Genomic DNA, 16,663 nt, shown 5'->3' with positions numbered 1-16,663 from the left:
CCAGTTAAATAAATGAGACAAAAATATTATACTTGGTCATTTATTTATTGAGGAAAATGATCCAATATTACATATCTGTGAGTGGCAAAAGTATGTGAACCTTTGCTTTCAGTATCTGGTGTGAGTCCCTTGTGCAGCAATAACTGCAACTAAACGTTTGTGGTAACTGTTGATCAGTCCTGCACACCGGCTTGGAGGAATTTTAGCCCATTCCTCCGTACAGAACAGCTTCAACTCTGGGATGTTGGTGGGTTTCCTCACATGAACTGCTCGCTTCAGGTCCTTCCACAACATTTTGATTGGATTAAGGTCAGGACTTTGACTTGGCCATTCCAAAACATTAACTTGATTCTTCTTTAACCATTCTTTGGTAGAACAACTTGTGTGTTTAGGGTTGTTGTCTTGCTGCATGACCCACCTTCTCTTGAGATTCAGTTCATGGACAGATGTCCTGACATTTTCCTTTAGAATTTGTTGGTATAATTCAGAATTCATTGTTCCATCAATGATGGCAAGCCGTCCTGGCCCAGATGCAGCAAAACAGGCTCAAACCATGATACTACCACCACCATGTTTCACAGATGGGATAAGGTTCTTATGCTGGAATGCAGTGTTTTCCTTTCTCCAAACATAACGCTTCTCATTTAAACCAAAAAGTTCTATTTTGGTCTCATCCGTCCACAAAACATTTTTCCAATAGCCTTCTGGCTTGTCCACGTGATCTTTAGCAAACTGCAGACGAGCAGCAATGTTCTTTTTGGAGAGCAGTGGTTTTCTCCTTGCAACCCTGCCATGCACACCATTGTTGTTCAGTGTTCTCCTGATGGTGGACTCATGAGTATTAACCCTTTGATGCAAAACATGGGTCAGAAGTGACCTGGCTGAGTTTTTATCTTCTATATCTTTGCAATAAATTAATTCCATCATTCAGTATTCAAGGTATTCCTCAATTAACTTGTTTTTGATCATCATACATCCTTATTTTATTTTTTCCTTTCTTACTTTTTGAATAAAAACCCTTTTTGTATCACTACCCTTCTAATGCACAACATGGGTCAAAAACGACCTGCATTCATTTTCCAGGTTATTTCATGTATGGCTGAGTGTTTCTATGATATACTTTTGAAATAAATTCATTTTGTCATTTACGGTACTTTTCCAAATATGCAGTAAATATCTTGTTTTTGTTTAGCACAAATCATCATTTTTATTTTTCCTTTCTTAAGTTATGAACAAGCACAGCTTTTGTAATTCTACATCAAGTTTACACACGAGTCAGAAACGACCCGCATGCATTTCCTACAGCGTTTGGTGGGAACTGTGAATTGTGCTTGTGTCAGACATTTTACAGCTCAGCACAGCGCCCTTTGCCCATCTAATACATGTAAGTAATGTTTTTCAATTGTTCTAACATTACCTTAGAAAAAATTGATTATGTTTAGGTTACCTTGAGAGTGAGTAGATTACTTGTCAGAAAGTTACAAGTAATTACTATCAGCTACCTAGCTGTTGACATATTCTACTTTAGTTAGCTAATTTTATTGTAGTTGGCTTAGCTAACTACATAGTTAATAAATAAATAACTGGCCCCATTCACTGCTAAAGTAATTACTTGAAACAAATTATTATTATAGTATTAAGACATTTAATTTTAAATCACACTTGGATGACCCATGTGTAGTAATATAAAAAGTATTTTTGTTCATAAAGTAGGAAAGAAAAAATTAAATTAATGATTTGTGGTAATTAAAAACAAGATATTTAAAGAATACTTGGAATATTCAATCATAAAATAAATTGATTTCAAAAGATAGAGCAAAGAAAAACTCAGTCAGCATGAAATAACCTGGAAAACGAATGCGGGTCATTTTTTATCCATGTTGTGCATTAGAAGGGGTGTGCATATGTTTTGCATCAAAGGGTTAACATTAACCAATGTGAGAGAGGCCTTCAGTTGCTTAGAAGTTACCCTGGGGTCCTCTGTGACCTCGCCAACTATTACACGCCTTGCTCTTGGAGTGATCTTTGTTGGTCGACCACTCCCAGGGAGGGTAACAATGGTCTTGAATTTCCTCCATTTGTGCACAATCTGTCTGACTGTGGATTGGTGGAGTCCAAACTCTTTAGAGATGGTTTTGTAACCTTTTCCAGCCTGATGAGCATCAACAATGCTTTTCTGAGGTCCTCAGAAATCGCCTTTGTTCGTGCCATGATACACTTCCACAAACATGTGTTGTGAAGATCAGACTTTAATAGATCCCTGTTCTTTAAATAAAACAGGGTGCCCACTCACACCTGATTGTCATCCCATTGATTGAAAACACCTGACTCTAATTTCACCTTCAAATTAACTGCTAATCCTAGAGGTTCATATACCTTTGCCACTCACAGATATGTAACATTGGATCATTTTCCTCAATAAATAAATGACCAAGTGTAATATTTTTGTCTCATTTGTTTAACTGGGTTCTCTTTATCTACTTTTAGGACTTGTGTGAAAATCTGATGATGTTTTAGGTCATATTTATGCAGAAATATAGAAAATTCTAAAGGGTTCACAAACTTTCAAGCACCATTGTAGAAACAGATTTTAGGCAGATATCAGTGCTCCCCATCCTCACCAAGGTTCTGGAGAAAGTTCAAATCTATCTGAACAAAGATGTACTGAAATCAAGAGGAAATCAACACGCCTTTACTGGAGGGAGATCCACTGTCTCAGCGTTAATTAACATCATTCAGACGTGATTTAACAGGACAGATACCTCATACCTACGCGAATGCAGGAATGCTAATCTACCTAAGGATGTGGGGATCACTGTTTACTGCAGTAAGATTTGTCCGGTGCTAGAGTGTGCATCACTGGTCTGGAGTGGCATCCCGAAATACCTTGCAGAGGAAATACAACAAGTGCAAAATGGTCATATGGCCATAATTGGCATCCTGAAGACAAGTTTTGCAAGTCTGGAAGAACGAAGAGATGAGGTGACCATACACGAGCTTGAAAGAATTATAAAAGGACCCTAACCATCCAAATCACATGTTATTTCCAAGAATGGCAGCCCACAAGTACACAACTAGGAGCAAAAGTTGTCTCGCAATATTATTATCAGGAACTGAAAGACATAAGAAGTCTTTTATCTCAAGAATATGTCGCCTCCTAAACAAACAGAAATGGTCAAACTCTTATCTGTTATACTCTTAGTTTTTGGATACATATTTTTACAACTTTGTTGGTTTTTGTTGTAAATTCATTGTATATTTTTAGTTCAAGATGAATGAATAAAGTTATTATTATTATGACAAGCCATTATACCCCTAAAGGGACAATAATGTACTTTATTGTCTGAGAGTGTATCCAACCATCCTGAAGTTGGAGCCAATCCCAGCTGACATTGGCCAAGAGGCGGGGTTCACCCTGGACAGGCTGCCAATCTATGACAGGGCTCCACAGAGAGCCAGACAGCCACTCACACTCACACCTATGGGCAATTTAGCATAGCTAGTTGACCTAATCCACATGTCTTTGGACTGTGGGAGGAAACTCAAGCAGGCATGAGGAGAACATGCAAACTCTACACAGAAAGGCCCTAGTTGAACAGCAGGTTAGAACCTAGAACCTTCTTGCTGTGAGGCAACAGTGCTAACCACTATACCACCATGCCGCCCCTTCACCATGTCAATTTTTTAAATTCATGGATGTGCCATGTTTGCCATACAAGTCCTTGTGTTAGTTGTTACTATAGAATATTTATAAAAAATGAACAAGTGTGTGTTTGCCCCATTACAGAACTCTGTACTGGACCGACTGGAACCGGGAAGCCCCGAAAATTGAGAGCTCCACAGTGGAAGGACACAACAGGAGGATGCTAGTGCAAGATGGCATTGGGCTCCCTAACGCTTTGGCATTTGACCCCACAACACGTCATATCTGCTGGGCTGACGCTGGTACTGTATAAATCATCATCTTAATATCACACCACTGAAACACTACCTAACATTGCCATCTTTTGACTGCTCACTGAACCATGCTGTCTGTTCAGATTTTCCTACAATACCACTAAACACTCTTTAGAAAGAAATGTCAATCTCCTCTATTCACAGTTTATTATTCAGTAACTATTATAAATGATAGACTAATTACAGTACAACTAACAGGAAAGTGCTATAATAAAGAGTTTTTCTTTCAAGTTTTTCTTTTTTTAATCCTAAAAGCATTAATGTTAAGAACACATTGTAATCAATCTAAAGAGTACTGATGGAACTGCAGCCTGGAAAGCTCTTCCTATATTTTGGGATACTTACAAAGTTATGATGTGAATGAAAATGGAAGAAAAACATCCCTTAATTTATTTTTAACAACTCTTCTGGTTTTGCGTTGCAAAAAGGGACAAAGCGTTTGGAGTGTATTGCGCCTGATGGGACGGGTCGCCGCGTGATTCACGGCAACCTGAACTATCCGTTCAGCATGGTGTTCTACGCCAACCACTTCTACTACACAGACTGGAGGAGGTAAGATTAATGAACCAGAATAGACTAGGCATGAGCAGTAAAGCAGAGACGATACTAAATACAGGTAAATATCCAGCTGCAGGTGTTAATTTTCAGAGAGATACACAGTAAGAGGGATCATTATAATCATATGTATAAATTATATAACCTAATCTAAATTATAACCAAACATTAACGTACAGTAAATAACTTTACTTTTTTTTTCTTAAAAAAGGGTAACACTTACTTATTTGATACATACCCACATTGGGTTTTTATAACACATTCTAAGCACAGTAAATTGTGTTTACATGAAGGAATCTATTTGCTACCATGGATCAAGGTTTTTTGTTGTTGTTAAATAAATCTTGCAAGTTATTAGCAGCACCAAAATTGGCTGCAGTTCACCTAGAGGGCGCTTGCGAGATAGTCCTCAATGAATAGGAGTGAATGGAGCTAAATGGCTAAAATAATTATTTACATCTTCTTCTCAATAAAAAAGCCATTTTTTTTTCAAATATAGTATCAATTATATATCAGAACTGAAATGAAAAAGATACTAATGTCATTTCAGGTGTTTTTTTTTAACAGGGAAGGCGAGTTTGTCCATAAAACGCTCACATTCTGCTAATGTATGTCATAATGGCCGCATATTGATGACACAGGAAGTGCACTGTTTGGGTATTTTACTGCAATTTAAAAGCCACAAAAATATAAAAATGGAACTTTATCGATTGTTTCTACCCTTTATATCAAAAATAAAATTAAATTTGGCTTTAAAAAAAGTTTTACCCCATGAACGTTACATTTTGGGCTACAATTCCATAGGCCCCCATTCATTCTGGACTATCTCATGAGCGCCCCCTACACAACTGGAAGTTATGAAAGTGGGAGTTCTCCCCTATTTAGGAACTTAGTTATTACAGTAGTTTGTTTTTACTAACAGCACATTCCTAACACTGTGAGAAAGCTGTAGAAGGCATACACAGTGCTTTATAACAGTGTCTTAGTTTTGAGCAGAGGTGGAAAGAGTACTAAAATATTATACTCAAGTACAAGTACTGTTACTCTGATGAAATTTTACTTAAGTACAAGTAAAGTTACCAGACAAAAAATCTACTCAAGTAAAAGTAAAAAGTAGATCATTTAAAAGGTACTTTGAGTAAAAGTAAAACGTTACTTTTAACAATGGGTGTTTTCTGCCTCCATTGTGTTGTGCAAAAATGAAAAAGAAGAGGAAACAAGTATCTCAACCCAGATGTTTTATTTAAAGGAAGTGTATCAAATTGAATGCTTAGGATAATGCTGCATTAAAACTGAGACAAACAAAAAAGGTCAATACACACAGTCATGTCGTTTATATCGCCCTGACCACACACAAAGCATTGTACACGAAATATGAAAGTGAAATGTTGCACCGAAATCTCGTAGCTTGCCTGTGTGCACTGTGCGTTATTGAACAATTCAATTCAAACATTATTTGTTTTGCTTAGTATTCCTTTCTGGCCTGTTGGATGTAGAATGGTAGGAGGACTGATCACGTCAGGTTGGCGAGCTAACTTGCTTGCATGATTAGCCAACCGAATAACAGACTAGTTACCGTTATGTTACAGTACCAACAGGTTGCTACTTCAACATTAGCAATGCCATCCACTATTTTTGGAATATAACCAGCCTATTGTCCGTTTTACTATGGAAAGGAAACATTATGATCAGGGGCGCAGATACGTTATTTGAACTGGGGGGGGGACAAAAAACTGGGGGGGACAAAGCTGCCAGCAAACCAACCCCAACCCCGATATCCCTGTCAAACTTGTTGTGGGTAACCATAGCAACCAAGCTCGAGCTCGCAACCTGTGCAGTCTGCGCAGCTCAACCAACCGAATATCAGTCTTTGTTTTGTTTTATGTGAGTTGTTGCAACTATGTATGTACTGCTGTGCACCTCAATAAACCGAATGGTAATTAGTCTTTTGATTTTTCCATGAGGTTTGCCTTATGCAAAGAAAGACAGCATAGACGTTTTTTCCTCCCTATAAGTGGGGGGGACCGAACGAGATGAATTTAAATCTGGGTGGGACGAATCCCACCCGTCCCACCCTCTATCTGCGCCCGTGATTATGATGCCAATGACAATACTTTCCTCAACATGCTTGCGCAGATTAGACGTCGAATTTTTGTATGCCGCAATGGTTGTCTTCTTGGGCACACATAATCTGCATTGCATAATGAAACTGTCACCCCTTTTCTCTACGAAGCTGAAGTGATCACGTATGTAGGGCCAGGGGTGCACTTCATTACTGGAAGAAATTGCGTTTTCTGCAGGGTCGTCCACCACAGGTTCCTCGGTCTCCTCCATGTCCGCAGGGGCGCTTTATCAACACCTGTGGCCCAGGGGCTAGGCCCCTCATAGGCTACCTGTCAACCCTACCCTTACCGTTGGCCAGGAAAACACTCTTATTTTATTTGCAATACGTGTCAAGCATTTACAGTGTAAGCGCGTAATTAGCCTAGAAGCCTACGATAGGTTACGTTTGGCTCAGCGTAGCTGCGCAAGGCCCACGCTCACATCGCTGAACACATCCGACCACAGAGGGAGAGAAGAAAGCGCGCATTATCATTACAGAGCCAGTTCTGATTATTACCACGGACAGGACAGTGATACTGCGTAACTTTCACGCAGGGGCATGGCCAGAGATAACCACACAAGCACGCATGCGCTAATGTAGACCTATGTGTTGTAAACATAAAACACACACACCTACAGACAAGGCCTTTTAAAAAATAAAATACATAAAAATAGCTCGGCGGCATGAAAACAAACATTCACTGCAAGACAAGGTGCCCTAGAATCGCCATCAGTTTTTAATATCTATATGGACTCATGAGATACAGTTTTGATATCTCAGCACAGCATGAGATATCAAAACTGTACCCAGATACAGGCTTCAAGTTCAGATATTGCATTCCAAATGAGGTATCCACAAGAGAAATGTGTACGAAAGCACAAGCATCAGGAGAGGGTTGCATAACAGAGATTCTATACGCAGATGATCAGGCCATACTCGCTGGATCCATCGAGGAGCTTCAGAATATTCTTCAGTTGTATGATAAGACCTACACCCGCTTTGGTTTACAAATATCATATGTCAAAACAGAAACAATGGCTTTTAACGTCAATGAGGATATCAAATGTAAACCAAGTATCATTTCCCTTGGCGGCACTAATATTAAAAACGTCTGCACCTTTAAATATCTTGGTTATAATGTCAGCAACTGTGATGAATCCTCACACTTCCTGCATGCTAGGATAAGTGCTGCATTCATGAAATGGAATGAACTGAAACACGTTCTAACCGACCACCGAATACTACTAAAAACCCGTATAAAGTTCCTAGTGGCATGCGTTCGATCTCGCCTCCTGTACAGCACACAGGCATGGCAACTATCATCCAGTGAAATTCACAAAATTGAGGTAGTGTGGCACGGCTTCCTAAGGAAAATGATTAAAGGTGGATATAAATGAAAGAATGCCCCTGACCAAAAGAACACTACAAATGAAGATATAGACTGGAGCTACAAGATGTCCAATGCTGACCTCCGGAAACTGACAGGAACCCAGGATATAAAACTATCCTGCTACGTACAACAACTAAAATATATTGCTCACGTTTGCCGGACGGGCAATAACCAAGTGCAAAAGCAGCTCCTGTTTGACAAAAATGGTTACAAATGGACGAAATGGGAAAATCTGCTGGGCATAGACACCCAACAGATAAGACGTATGATGATGGACAAATCAAACTTTGAGCAACTGCTGCAACTGCTACAGCAGAAGCACCCCTAGAGAGTTTAACTTTTGACAGGGGAACATGATGATGATGATGAAGGTACTTGGCTCGGCGGTCACATGAAACGTAAATACCATGGACAGCGGCCAAACTCATAACTCTACAGACCGAAATACACGAAACCAAGTCCTACTAGGGTCTATTTTACCAATCTATGTTCAAGCATCATGCAAGTCTTCCTTCTCCTTGAATAAGACCATGCATTCAACTGCCTTTTTGACATGACTGCATCGAAATACCACTTGCAACAATATTTCACGCACTCCATCAAGAAAAAAGTTAAACATGATGAACACAGGCATACTGTTTTGAGCATACGATTTTTTAAAAAGAAACTAGTTACATCAAAGTCCTTCAATAAACCCATCCTTTAGCGCAAATGAGCTTAACCTAGTTCAAAGCATGATGCTAGCAGGAGCTGCATAAGGCAAAATCATGTGGGCCTTTCGTCAACAACAAGCCACGGCGGGCAAACATTAATAATCAAGTGTCCTTACCTTAAAACGTTGTCTTGACCACAGAACTTCTCAAGTATTTCACTTAAATCCACACGGGTTAACAACACACCCAACACAGCTAGCGAGAAATGTGGATATGCGCTAGCTTTGTATTGCTATTCCCCTCAGTATGCTTACTCTGTCTGCTGCCCGAACTGTCAAAATTATAGGCTACAATCTTTTCATCAATTTCTTCAGTAGATGCCGTTTTAGACATTTTATTATCCCCATCGAAATATGCTATTATACTAACAGGACTATAACTCAAATCACACGACACGTATTCAAACCACAACTGATTTATTTTACTGTTGGACAGATCATAGCATATCTAGCCTAGCTGCACATAGCCTAGCTGCTGGTACGGCTGATAACTGATAAGTAGCTGATATTCTGAACAGATTGGTGATCCTTACCTTAAAAAAGTCTGTGACTTTAGGCAACGATTCTATCATTACCTGCATCTCTCTCTTTTTTTCCTTTTATGCGCCCCGCTAACATGTGAACGCTTCATCTTTCAAAGCCTCTAAATTTGTGTCTCAGGGGCGCGCTTTCGTGCGTGACGTTACGTTTTGTTACATTTTATTCTGGTACAGTTGTGGGTGTTCGTTTCGCGAACCACATCCACCATGTCTCTTACAGCAGGCTACTGTGCGCTCATTTATTTCTAACCTTATTTCTATCCATACATTAATGTAGGCCCACGATTCCGACCGTTTATTTTATTAATATTACAAGGCCCCTGATTGGCTGTGGCCCAGGGGCTTGAGCCCCCCGAAGCCCCCCCCCTTAAAGTGCCGGTGCATGTCCGCCATCGTCTGTGTGAGACTCGCGCGCGCGACAACTGTCCTTCCCGTGCTTCATTTCCAGAACGCATTTCCCCTTCTCCGTGTTAGCCTTTTTTTATTTTTTATTTATTTATTTTTTACTCAGTAACGGTTGTGATGTAAAATGTACCGAAGTACACTACTTAAAAGAAAACATACTTAAGTAAAAGTAAAAGTACACTCTTTAAAAATTACTTGAAAAAGTATAAGTACACAAAAAAGCTATTCAAGTACAGTAACGCAAGTAGTGTAATTCGTTACTTTCCACCTCTGGTTTTGAGGACATTAAAATGATGCATTTGGCTGCCATATGGCCTTCGTATACAGTATAAGTGACGTTGTACTGGAATGGGGCTTCAAGAGAGTTTGGACCACCAACACATGCTGAACAAACAGAGCCAGTGCTGCTCTAAGAAGCAGACACAAAAACGGGCTTTTCCCATTCAGGGTCTCCACAGCGGATCTGTTCCACATATTTGATTTGGCATATTTTTTACACCGGATGCCCTTCCTGACACAACCCTCCCCAATCTATCCGGGCTTGGGACCGGCACTAAGTATACACCGGCTTGTACAACCACTGGCTAGGTATTTTACCTAACCTGCATGTCTTTGAACTGTAGTGGAAACCGGAGCACCCAGAGGAAACCCACACAGACACAGTGAGAACATGCAAACTCCACACAGAAAGGCCCCCTTTAACCATGAGGTTCAAACCTGGAACCTTCTTGCTGTGAGACAACAGTGCTAAACTATACGACAGAACGAAATAAAACATAACTGTATTTATTAATATGGGCACATTATATAAATCAAACATAATAGAAATAAATACATTAAGCCCACAAAACTATGAACTATAACAACCTTAACTCAACTGTACTTTTCGTGTAATTAGCATTTATGTGCAATACAAGACAATTCTTCTAATCTTTATATACTATAATACTAATGACTTTGGGAGGTCCAGACCAAGGTCAGACTTTGGGAGGTCCAGACCAAAGTCACGACCAGTTCTGATCGAGGGAGTCGAGGTGGAGGCTGTGGATTCCTACAAGTACCTCGGGCTGTGGCTGGACAGCAAGCTGGACTGGACTTGCAACACCAATCACTTATACAGGAAGGGACAGAGCAGGCTATATTTCCTTAGGAGGCTGTGGTCCTTTAATATTTGCAGGAAACTCCTGTGGATGTTCTATCAGTCTGTGGTCGCCAGTGTCCTGTTTTACACCGTGGTGTGCTGGGGGGGCAGCACATCCAAGAAGGACACATCCAGGCTGGACAAACTGATCAGGCAGGCCGGCTCTGTGGTCGGCATGAAGCTGGACTCTCTGGTGACGGTGGCAGAGAAGAGATCTATGGACAAACTATTGAACATCATGGACGATGTCAGTCACCCTCTGCACACCGTCATCAGCAACCAGAGGAGCCTGTTCAGTGACAGAATGCTCCTTCCCAAGTGCAGGACGAACAGACTCAAAAACTCCTTTGTCCCTCACACCATCAGACTGTACAACTCCTCTCTGGGGGGGAGGAGGGGTAACAGGAGGACAGAGGACAGGAAGGAGCAGTAGCCTAGCCAGTAAGCAATACTGGACAATGTGCAATATAATGTGCAATATAAAGTGCAATATCTTTCCTGCTCCCCCCCCCCCCACACACACACACACACACTTACCCTAACTCCACTTCTCCCCCCCCTTTCCTCCCCTTCCCCCTTCCTCTCTTCCCCATATCTTATTCTTTTATATTTGTATATGTAAATACTTAATTTATTTTAATTTATCTAGAAGTTTTCCTCTATTTCTTTTCTCTGTTTATCTGTAATGATGCTGCTGGGATCTTAATTTCCCTGAGGGAACCCTCCCAAAGGGATCAATAAAGTTTTATCTAATCTAATCTAATATTACTGCAAATGTTTTGTATATTTATTGATGTTTCTCTCACATTTTCAGGGATGGAGTCATTGGTTTAAGTCGAGACTTGAGCCATTTTACAGATGAGTATCTGCCTGATCAGCGTTCACATCTGTACGGCATCACTGTCGCCTCCTCTAGCTGTTTATAGGGTATAATTTATGAATTTTCTTCCTCTCTTAGTAGTTGAGCATCTGTCCAACAGTCTCAGGCTGTGGATATAAATATTAAAATAATACAATTACAGTATGTTTATTTAAATTTTACTTTGTTACATGGTCAAAATACACAGATACGCGTTATTGATTTTCATTTGTGACATGGACAACGTGCCACACTGAAAAATAAAACCTGCACTACATTGCTCATATGTGGCTTTATCTCCTCAGTGAAAAACAATCTTTGGGGAAATGCAATTTTAAGACTTGAATTGCACTGAGTTTCACTTTCATCAATGCATGCAGCAGTGCTACACTGAAATGCAATATTGCTGAGAGCAAGTCTTAAGAAATTTCATAAGATACCATAGCTCCTAGGTCTTTCTGTGAGCTGTGGGGTTTTTTTTAGTCATGCTAGCACTTTTATTGTGTTTTAGTAGTAATTTTGAAATCCTGCAACAATCAGTACAATATGAATGAAGAAACAATGAGCCAATAATTTATAAAGAAATATACACTCACCAGCCACTTTAATAGGAACTTGTTCTTGATTCTGAGATTCCTGTTTTCGGCTGCAGGAGTAGAACCCAATATGGTCTTCTGCTGTTACATGCTGAGATGCTTTTCTGCTCACCACGGTTGTAAAGAGTTACAATATCCTTCCTGGCAGCTCGAACCAATCTGGCCATTTTCCTCTGACCTCTCTTAATAAGATGTTTCCACCCACAGAACTATTGCTCGCTCAGTGTTTTTTGTTTTTCGCGCCATTCTGTGTAAATTCTAGTGACTGTTGTATATGAAAACCGCAGGAGATCAGCAGTTTCTGAAATACTCAAACCAGTCCATCTGGCTCAAACCAACACCCATGTCACAGTGAAAGTCACACTTTGAGTTCACAATTTTTCCCACTCTGATGTTTGAAGTGAACGTTAACTGAAGCTCTTGATTTGTATCTGCATGATTTTATGCACTGTGCTGCTGTTAAAGGATTGGCTGAGTAGAGAACTGCATCAAACAGCAGGTGGATGGATGGGTATTCCTAATAAAGTGGCCGGTGAGCATATAATGAACGTTCCTTTATATGGATGATAGTGCCTTCTGGAAAAATCACACATTCCGGTCTTTCTCCTATCCTCTGACTAAATCCGAGTACAGCCCAAGGCTGTGCTTTTCTGTGTGTGATTGTTTTTCAGTGTGGCACGATTGCAACATCCATCCATCCATCCATCCATCCATTATCTATAGCCGCTTATCCTGTCCTACAGGGTCGCAGGCAAGCTGGAGCCTATCCCAGCTGACTATGGGCAAAAGGTGGGGTACACCCTGGACAAGTCGCCAGGTCATCACAGGGCTGACACATAGACACAGACAACCATTCACACTCACACTTACGATCAATTTAGAGTCACCAATTAGCCTAACCTGCATGTCTTTGGACTGTGGGGGAAACCGGAGCACCCGGAGGAAACCCACGCGGACAGCATGCAAACTCCACACAGAAAGGCCTTCGCCGGCCACTGGGCTCGAACCCAGGACCTTCTTGCTGTGAAGTGACAGTGCTAACCACTACACCACCGTGCCGCCCTCGATTGCTGTAGGTTTGACCACTTCAAATGGTTTAGTGTAGAACATGAATTGACCAACTTATATTTATGCTTTATGCTGTAATAAATTTGAAAGTAAAATGTGGGGTTGTAACAACACAGATATGACTGGGATACAGAAATCTTATCACTATACACAATGTATAACTCAGGGTTGTTCATTTTTAAACAGATAAATGTACAGTTTTCAACACGAACAGCATATTGTAGAAATTTCTCTCACTAAATTACTCAACTCTCCTCTTCTTTGAATGTGCAGTTGTAAGCAAATATAATATAAATCAGACTGTTTTATTATACCAAGTATTTTCAAAGCCTAATTGTAAGACACACAGCCAATCCTCTGCTTGTGTGTGTGTGTGTGTCTTTGTGTTGACATGTTAATAATGGCGAGTGAATAAAAATGACAGACCAAAAACACACAGTAAAAGGCGCCTGGAGACAAATGACAAAATGGGACACAAAGGCTTCAAAGCATTTGGAAGATGAATGTGTGTGTGTTTCATCCAGAAATGAAATGTTTACTGAGGGGGAATCAGCTCTGAGGAGGATTTCCAATGACCTAACACGGCTGTTTTGTGTATTTCAGGGAGGACGTAATAACAGAGCTACTGTTACATGGTGCTATTGTTCGGGAATTTTTATTTTTTTTAATGAACACTTCTCTCAGCTGTTGCCAAAGCCACTGTGTCTTTATAACATCCCCCAGGAAAAAAAAGGTGACTCTTCTCTCTGTTTAGTTTTGTACATTTGTTTTATACCTCATTTCTGTCTACTGTATTTTGTTTTAATAAAATAAAGCCAAAGAGGCCCCAATTATAGTCATTTTTGTACAAAAATGTTCATGTGTATGGCTACATTTATGCACGTGTACAGTATTGGAGCCCTCAGTGCACTAATAAGAATCTGACGCATGGAACTGCATTGAACATAGCCGATGATTTTCTTTTACTCCAGTTCCTTTTTGTAACCTTTTTTTAACCTTTTGTAAGAGATGTGATATTTATAACAATAAAATGTGATTCACAAATTTGACGGTATGTATTTTTAGTAATCAAGTCAATTATACGTTATGTAAGGACTAAAACACTTGGTGGTGTGCTATTATAGGAAAATAATCAATCAATGACAAGGTGGTGTGATGTGGCCTAATGTGAAGCAGGGTTACTGTAACCACCACAAAAGTTGATAACTACATCACAGTGTTTAATTACTCGTACATCACAGCCAATCATTTTTATCCCCCACCCTTTCTTCCTTCCCTTCTGAAATCAACTCCTCTCACAACTTTTGGAGGAATTTCATGAAACTTGACAAGAGGCACTGTTGTATGTCGGTACTACGCATATTGTAATTTCATTAAATTGGGTCACATTTTACCAGAGTTACAGCCCTCATCTCATCTCATTATCTCTAGCCGCTTTATCCTTCTACAGGGTCGCAGGCAAGCTGGAGCCTATCCCAGCTGACTACGGGCGAAAGGCGGGGTACACCCTGGACAGGTCGCCAGGTCATCACAGGAGTTACAGCCCTTGATTAACAAATTTATACTTTGGTAATTTCACGACTGTGCGTTTTCCTTCTGAAATCAACTCCTCTCACAATTTGTGGAGGAATTTCACCAAACTTGGCAAAAGGCATTGTTATATGTCGGTAGTAAGCACAATACATGTTATTTTGTTCAATTTGGTCACATTTTACCAGTCGTGGCTCTTGATTAACAACCTTGTACTTTCACAATTTCATGAAGGTGTGCTTGTCTTCTGACAACTCCTCTCACAATTTTTGGACGAATTTCTCGAAGCTTGGCAAAAGGCCTTGTTATATGATGGTAACATGCATATTGCAATTTAATTTCATTTGTAAAAATTTTACCAGAGTTATGCCCTTGATTATTAACAAACTTGTACTTTGGCAATTTCATCAAGGTGTGCTTGCTTTCTGAAATCAACTCCTCTCACAATTTGTAGAGGAATTTCACCAAACTTGGCAAAACACTTTGTTATAGGACAGTTATACGCATATTGAAATTTCGTTTAATTTGGGCAAATTTTACCAGAGTTATGCCCTTGATTATTAACAAACTTGTACTTTGGCAATTTCATCAAGGTGTGCTTGCTTTCTGAAATCAACTTCCCTCACAATTTTTATCCCCCGCTGACCCAAAGGGGGATTATGTCGTGGCGATGTCCATCCCAGGAAGGGTTTGTGGAGGAATTTCACGAAATTTGACAGGATTCTTTGTTGTGTCTCAGTAATACACACATTGCAATTTCGTTCAATACAACTGCATTTTACCAGAGTTATGGCATAGTTGCCAGCGGGGATCTCTCTATCTTACCGTCACTGGGGCACCTTGCTAGTGGTTAAAATGCCATACACTTGCATTGTTTTTTTGCTGCTTGAATCAAACCGTGAAACTGATAAAAGTTTCGTCTGGATTCCCAATGAAGTGATGAAGGGTGAAAGAGCAAAGGTTTCTACCAAAAGACGATGAGAAAAGTGGCTCTTAAACCTTTCACTGTGATGGAAGGGAGCAGAGTCAAAGAACACTCAAGTTTGCAGCGATCATTTCGTGAATGGTTTGTGAATCCAAACGAAATAAATCGGAGGAATTTACAAATCACTTTTCTCACCCTTTTCCATTATTTCATGATGCTTTGAAGTTCAGGAGACAAGTCCTCGGATGCGTTTTTGTTTACTGTGCAATTGTGGTCGCTGTATTGTAAACTAACACGCATGTTTTCACTTGATTTATCAGGTCTTAGCAATCTTTATAAGGATGATGTAAATTGGGCTCCTACACTGAAATAGATAAGACAATCGAGATGATCCACAAACACAAAAGCAGAGCTCACGTGTTAACAGCAGGAAACTGCTTCCTCGGCCATGCAGTTTTAGTGAGCCATGATAACTTCTCCAACTTGGTTTACTAATACCCAGGTCTTTAAAGGGGTTTCTGTGGATCTTTGTGAATGATTTACCTGGAAGAGCAGGGAGGAGTGAGAATCGAGCAGCTGTGGTTTGTTAACACCCAATACTAAAACTTGTAGTGTCCTAGCAACCAGTGCAAAGAAGTGTATAAAAAGCCCCAAAATGCCTACTTACCTGGGCATAAACAACACAGGATTTATCTTGTGTCTTGATCCCCAGATCTTTAACCCATCCATCAATCATCTAACTGCTTATCCTGTGCAGGGTCACAGGCAAGCTGGAACCTATCCCAGCTGACTAAAAGCGAGAGGCAGGGTACACCCTGGACAAGTTGCCAGGTCATTGCAGAGCTGACACAGAAACAAACAACCATTCACATTTATACCAGT

At 40.2% G+C, this 16,663-nt stretch overlaps 1 protein-coding gene across 5 annotated transcripts in view; it reads left to right on the top strand.

Annotated features, from left to right (window-relative positions):
* nid2a (nidogen 2a (osteonidogen)) overlaps positions 1-14,372 on the top strand; it is a 154,559-nt gene extending 140,187 nt beyond the window's left edge. For all 5 annotated transcript variants that reach the window (XM_060933647.1, XM_060933646.1, XM_060933644.1 and 2 more), the window contains 4 exons: positions 3,788-3,945; positions 4,386-4,509; positions 11,618-11,730; positions 13,930-14,372. In XM_060933647.1, the coding sequence (XP_060789630.1) occupies positions 3,788-3,945; positions 4,386-4,509; positions 11,618-11,729 (394 nt within the window). In that variant the 3' untranslated portion in view covers position 11,730; positions 13,930-14,372. The remainder of the gene's footprint in view (positions 1-3,787; positions 3,946-4,385; positions 4,510-11,617; positions 11,731-13,929) is intronic.
* The last annotated feature ends 2,291 nt before the right edge of the window (positions 14,373-16,663 follow it).

Source organism: Neoarius graeffei, chromosome 11, assembly GCF_027579695.1.
Source record: "Neoarius graeffei isolate fNeoGra1 chromosome 11, fNeoGra1.pri, whole genome shotgun sequence".
NCBI classification, from domain to species: Eukaryota; Metazoa; Chordata; class Actinopteri; order Siluriformes; family Ariidae; genus Neoarius; species Neoarius graeffei.
The sequence above is the reverse complement of the archived record's forward strand: the minus strand, read 5'-3'. Positions and strand labels throughout refer to the sequence as shown.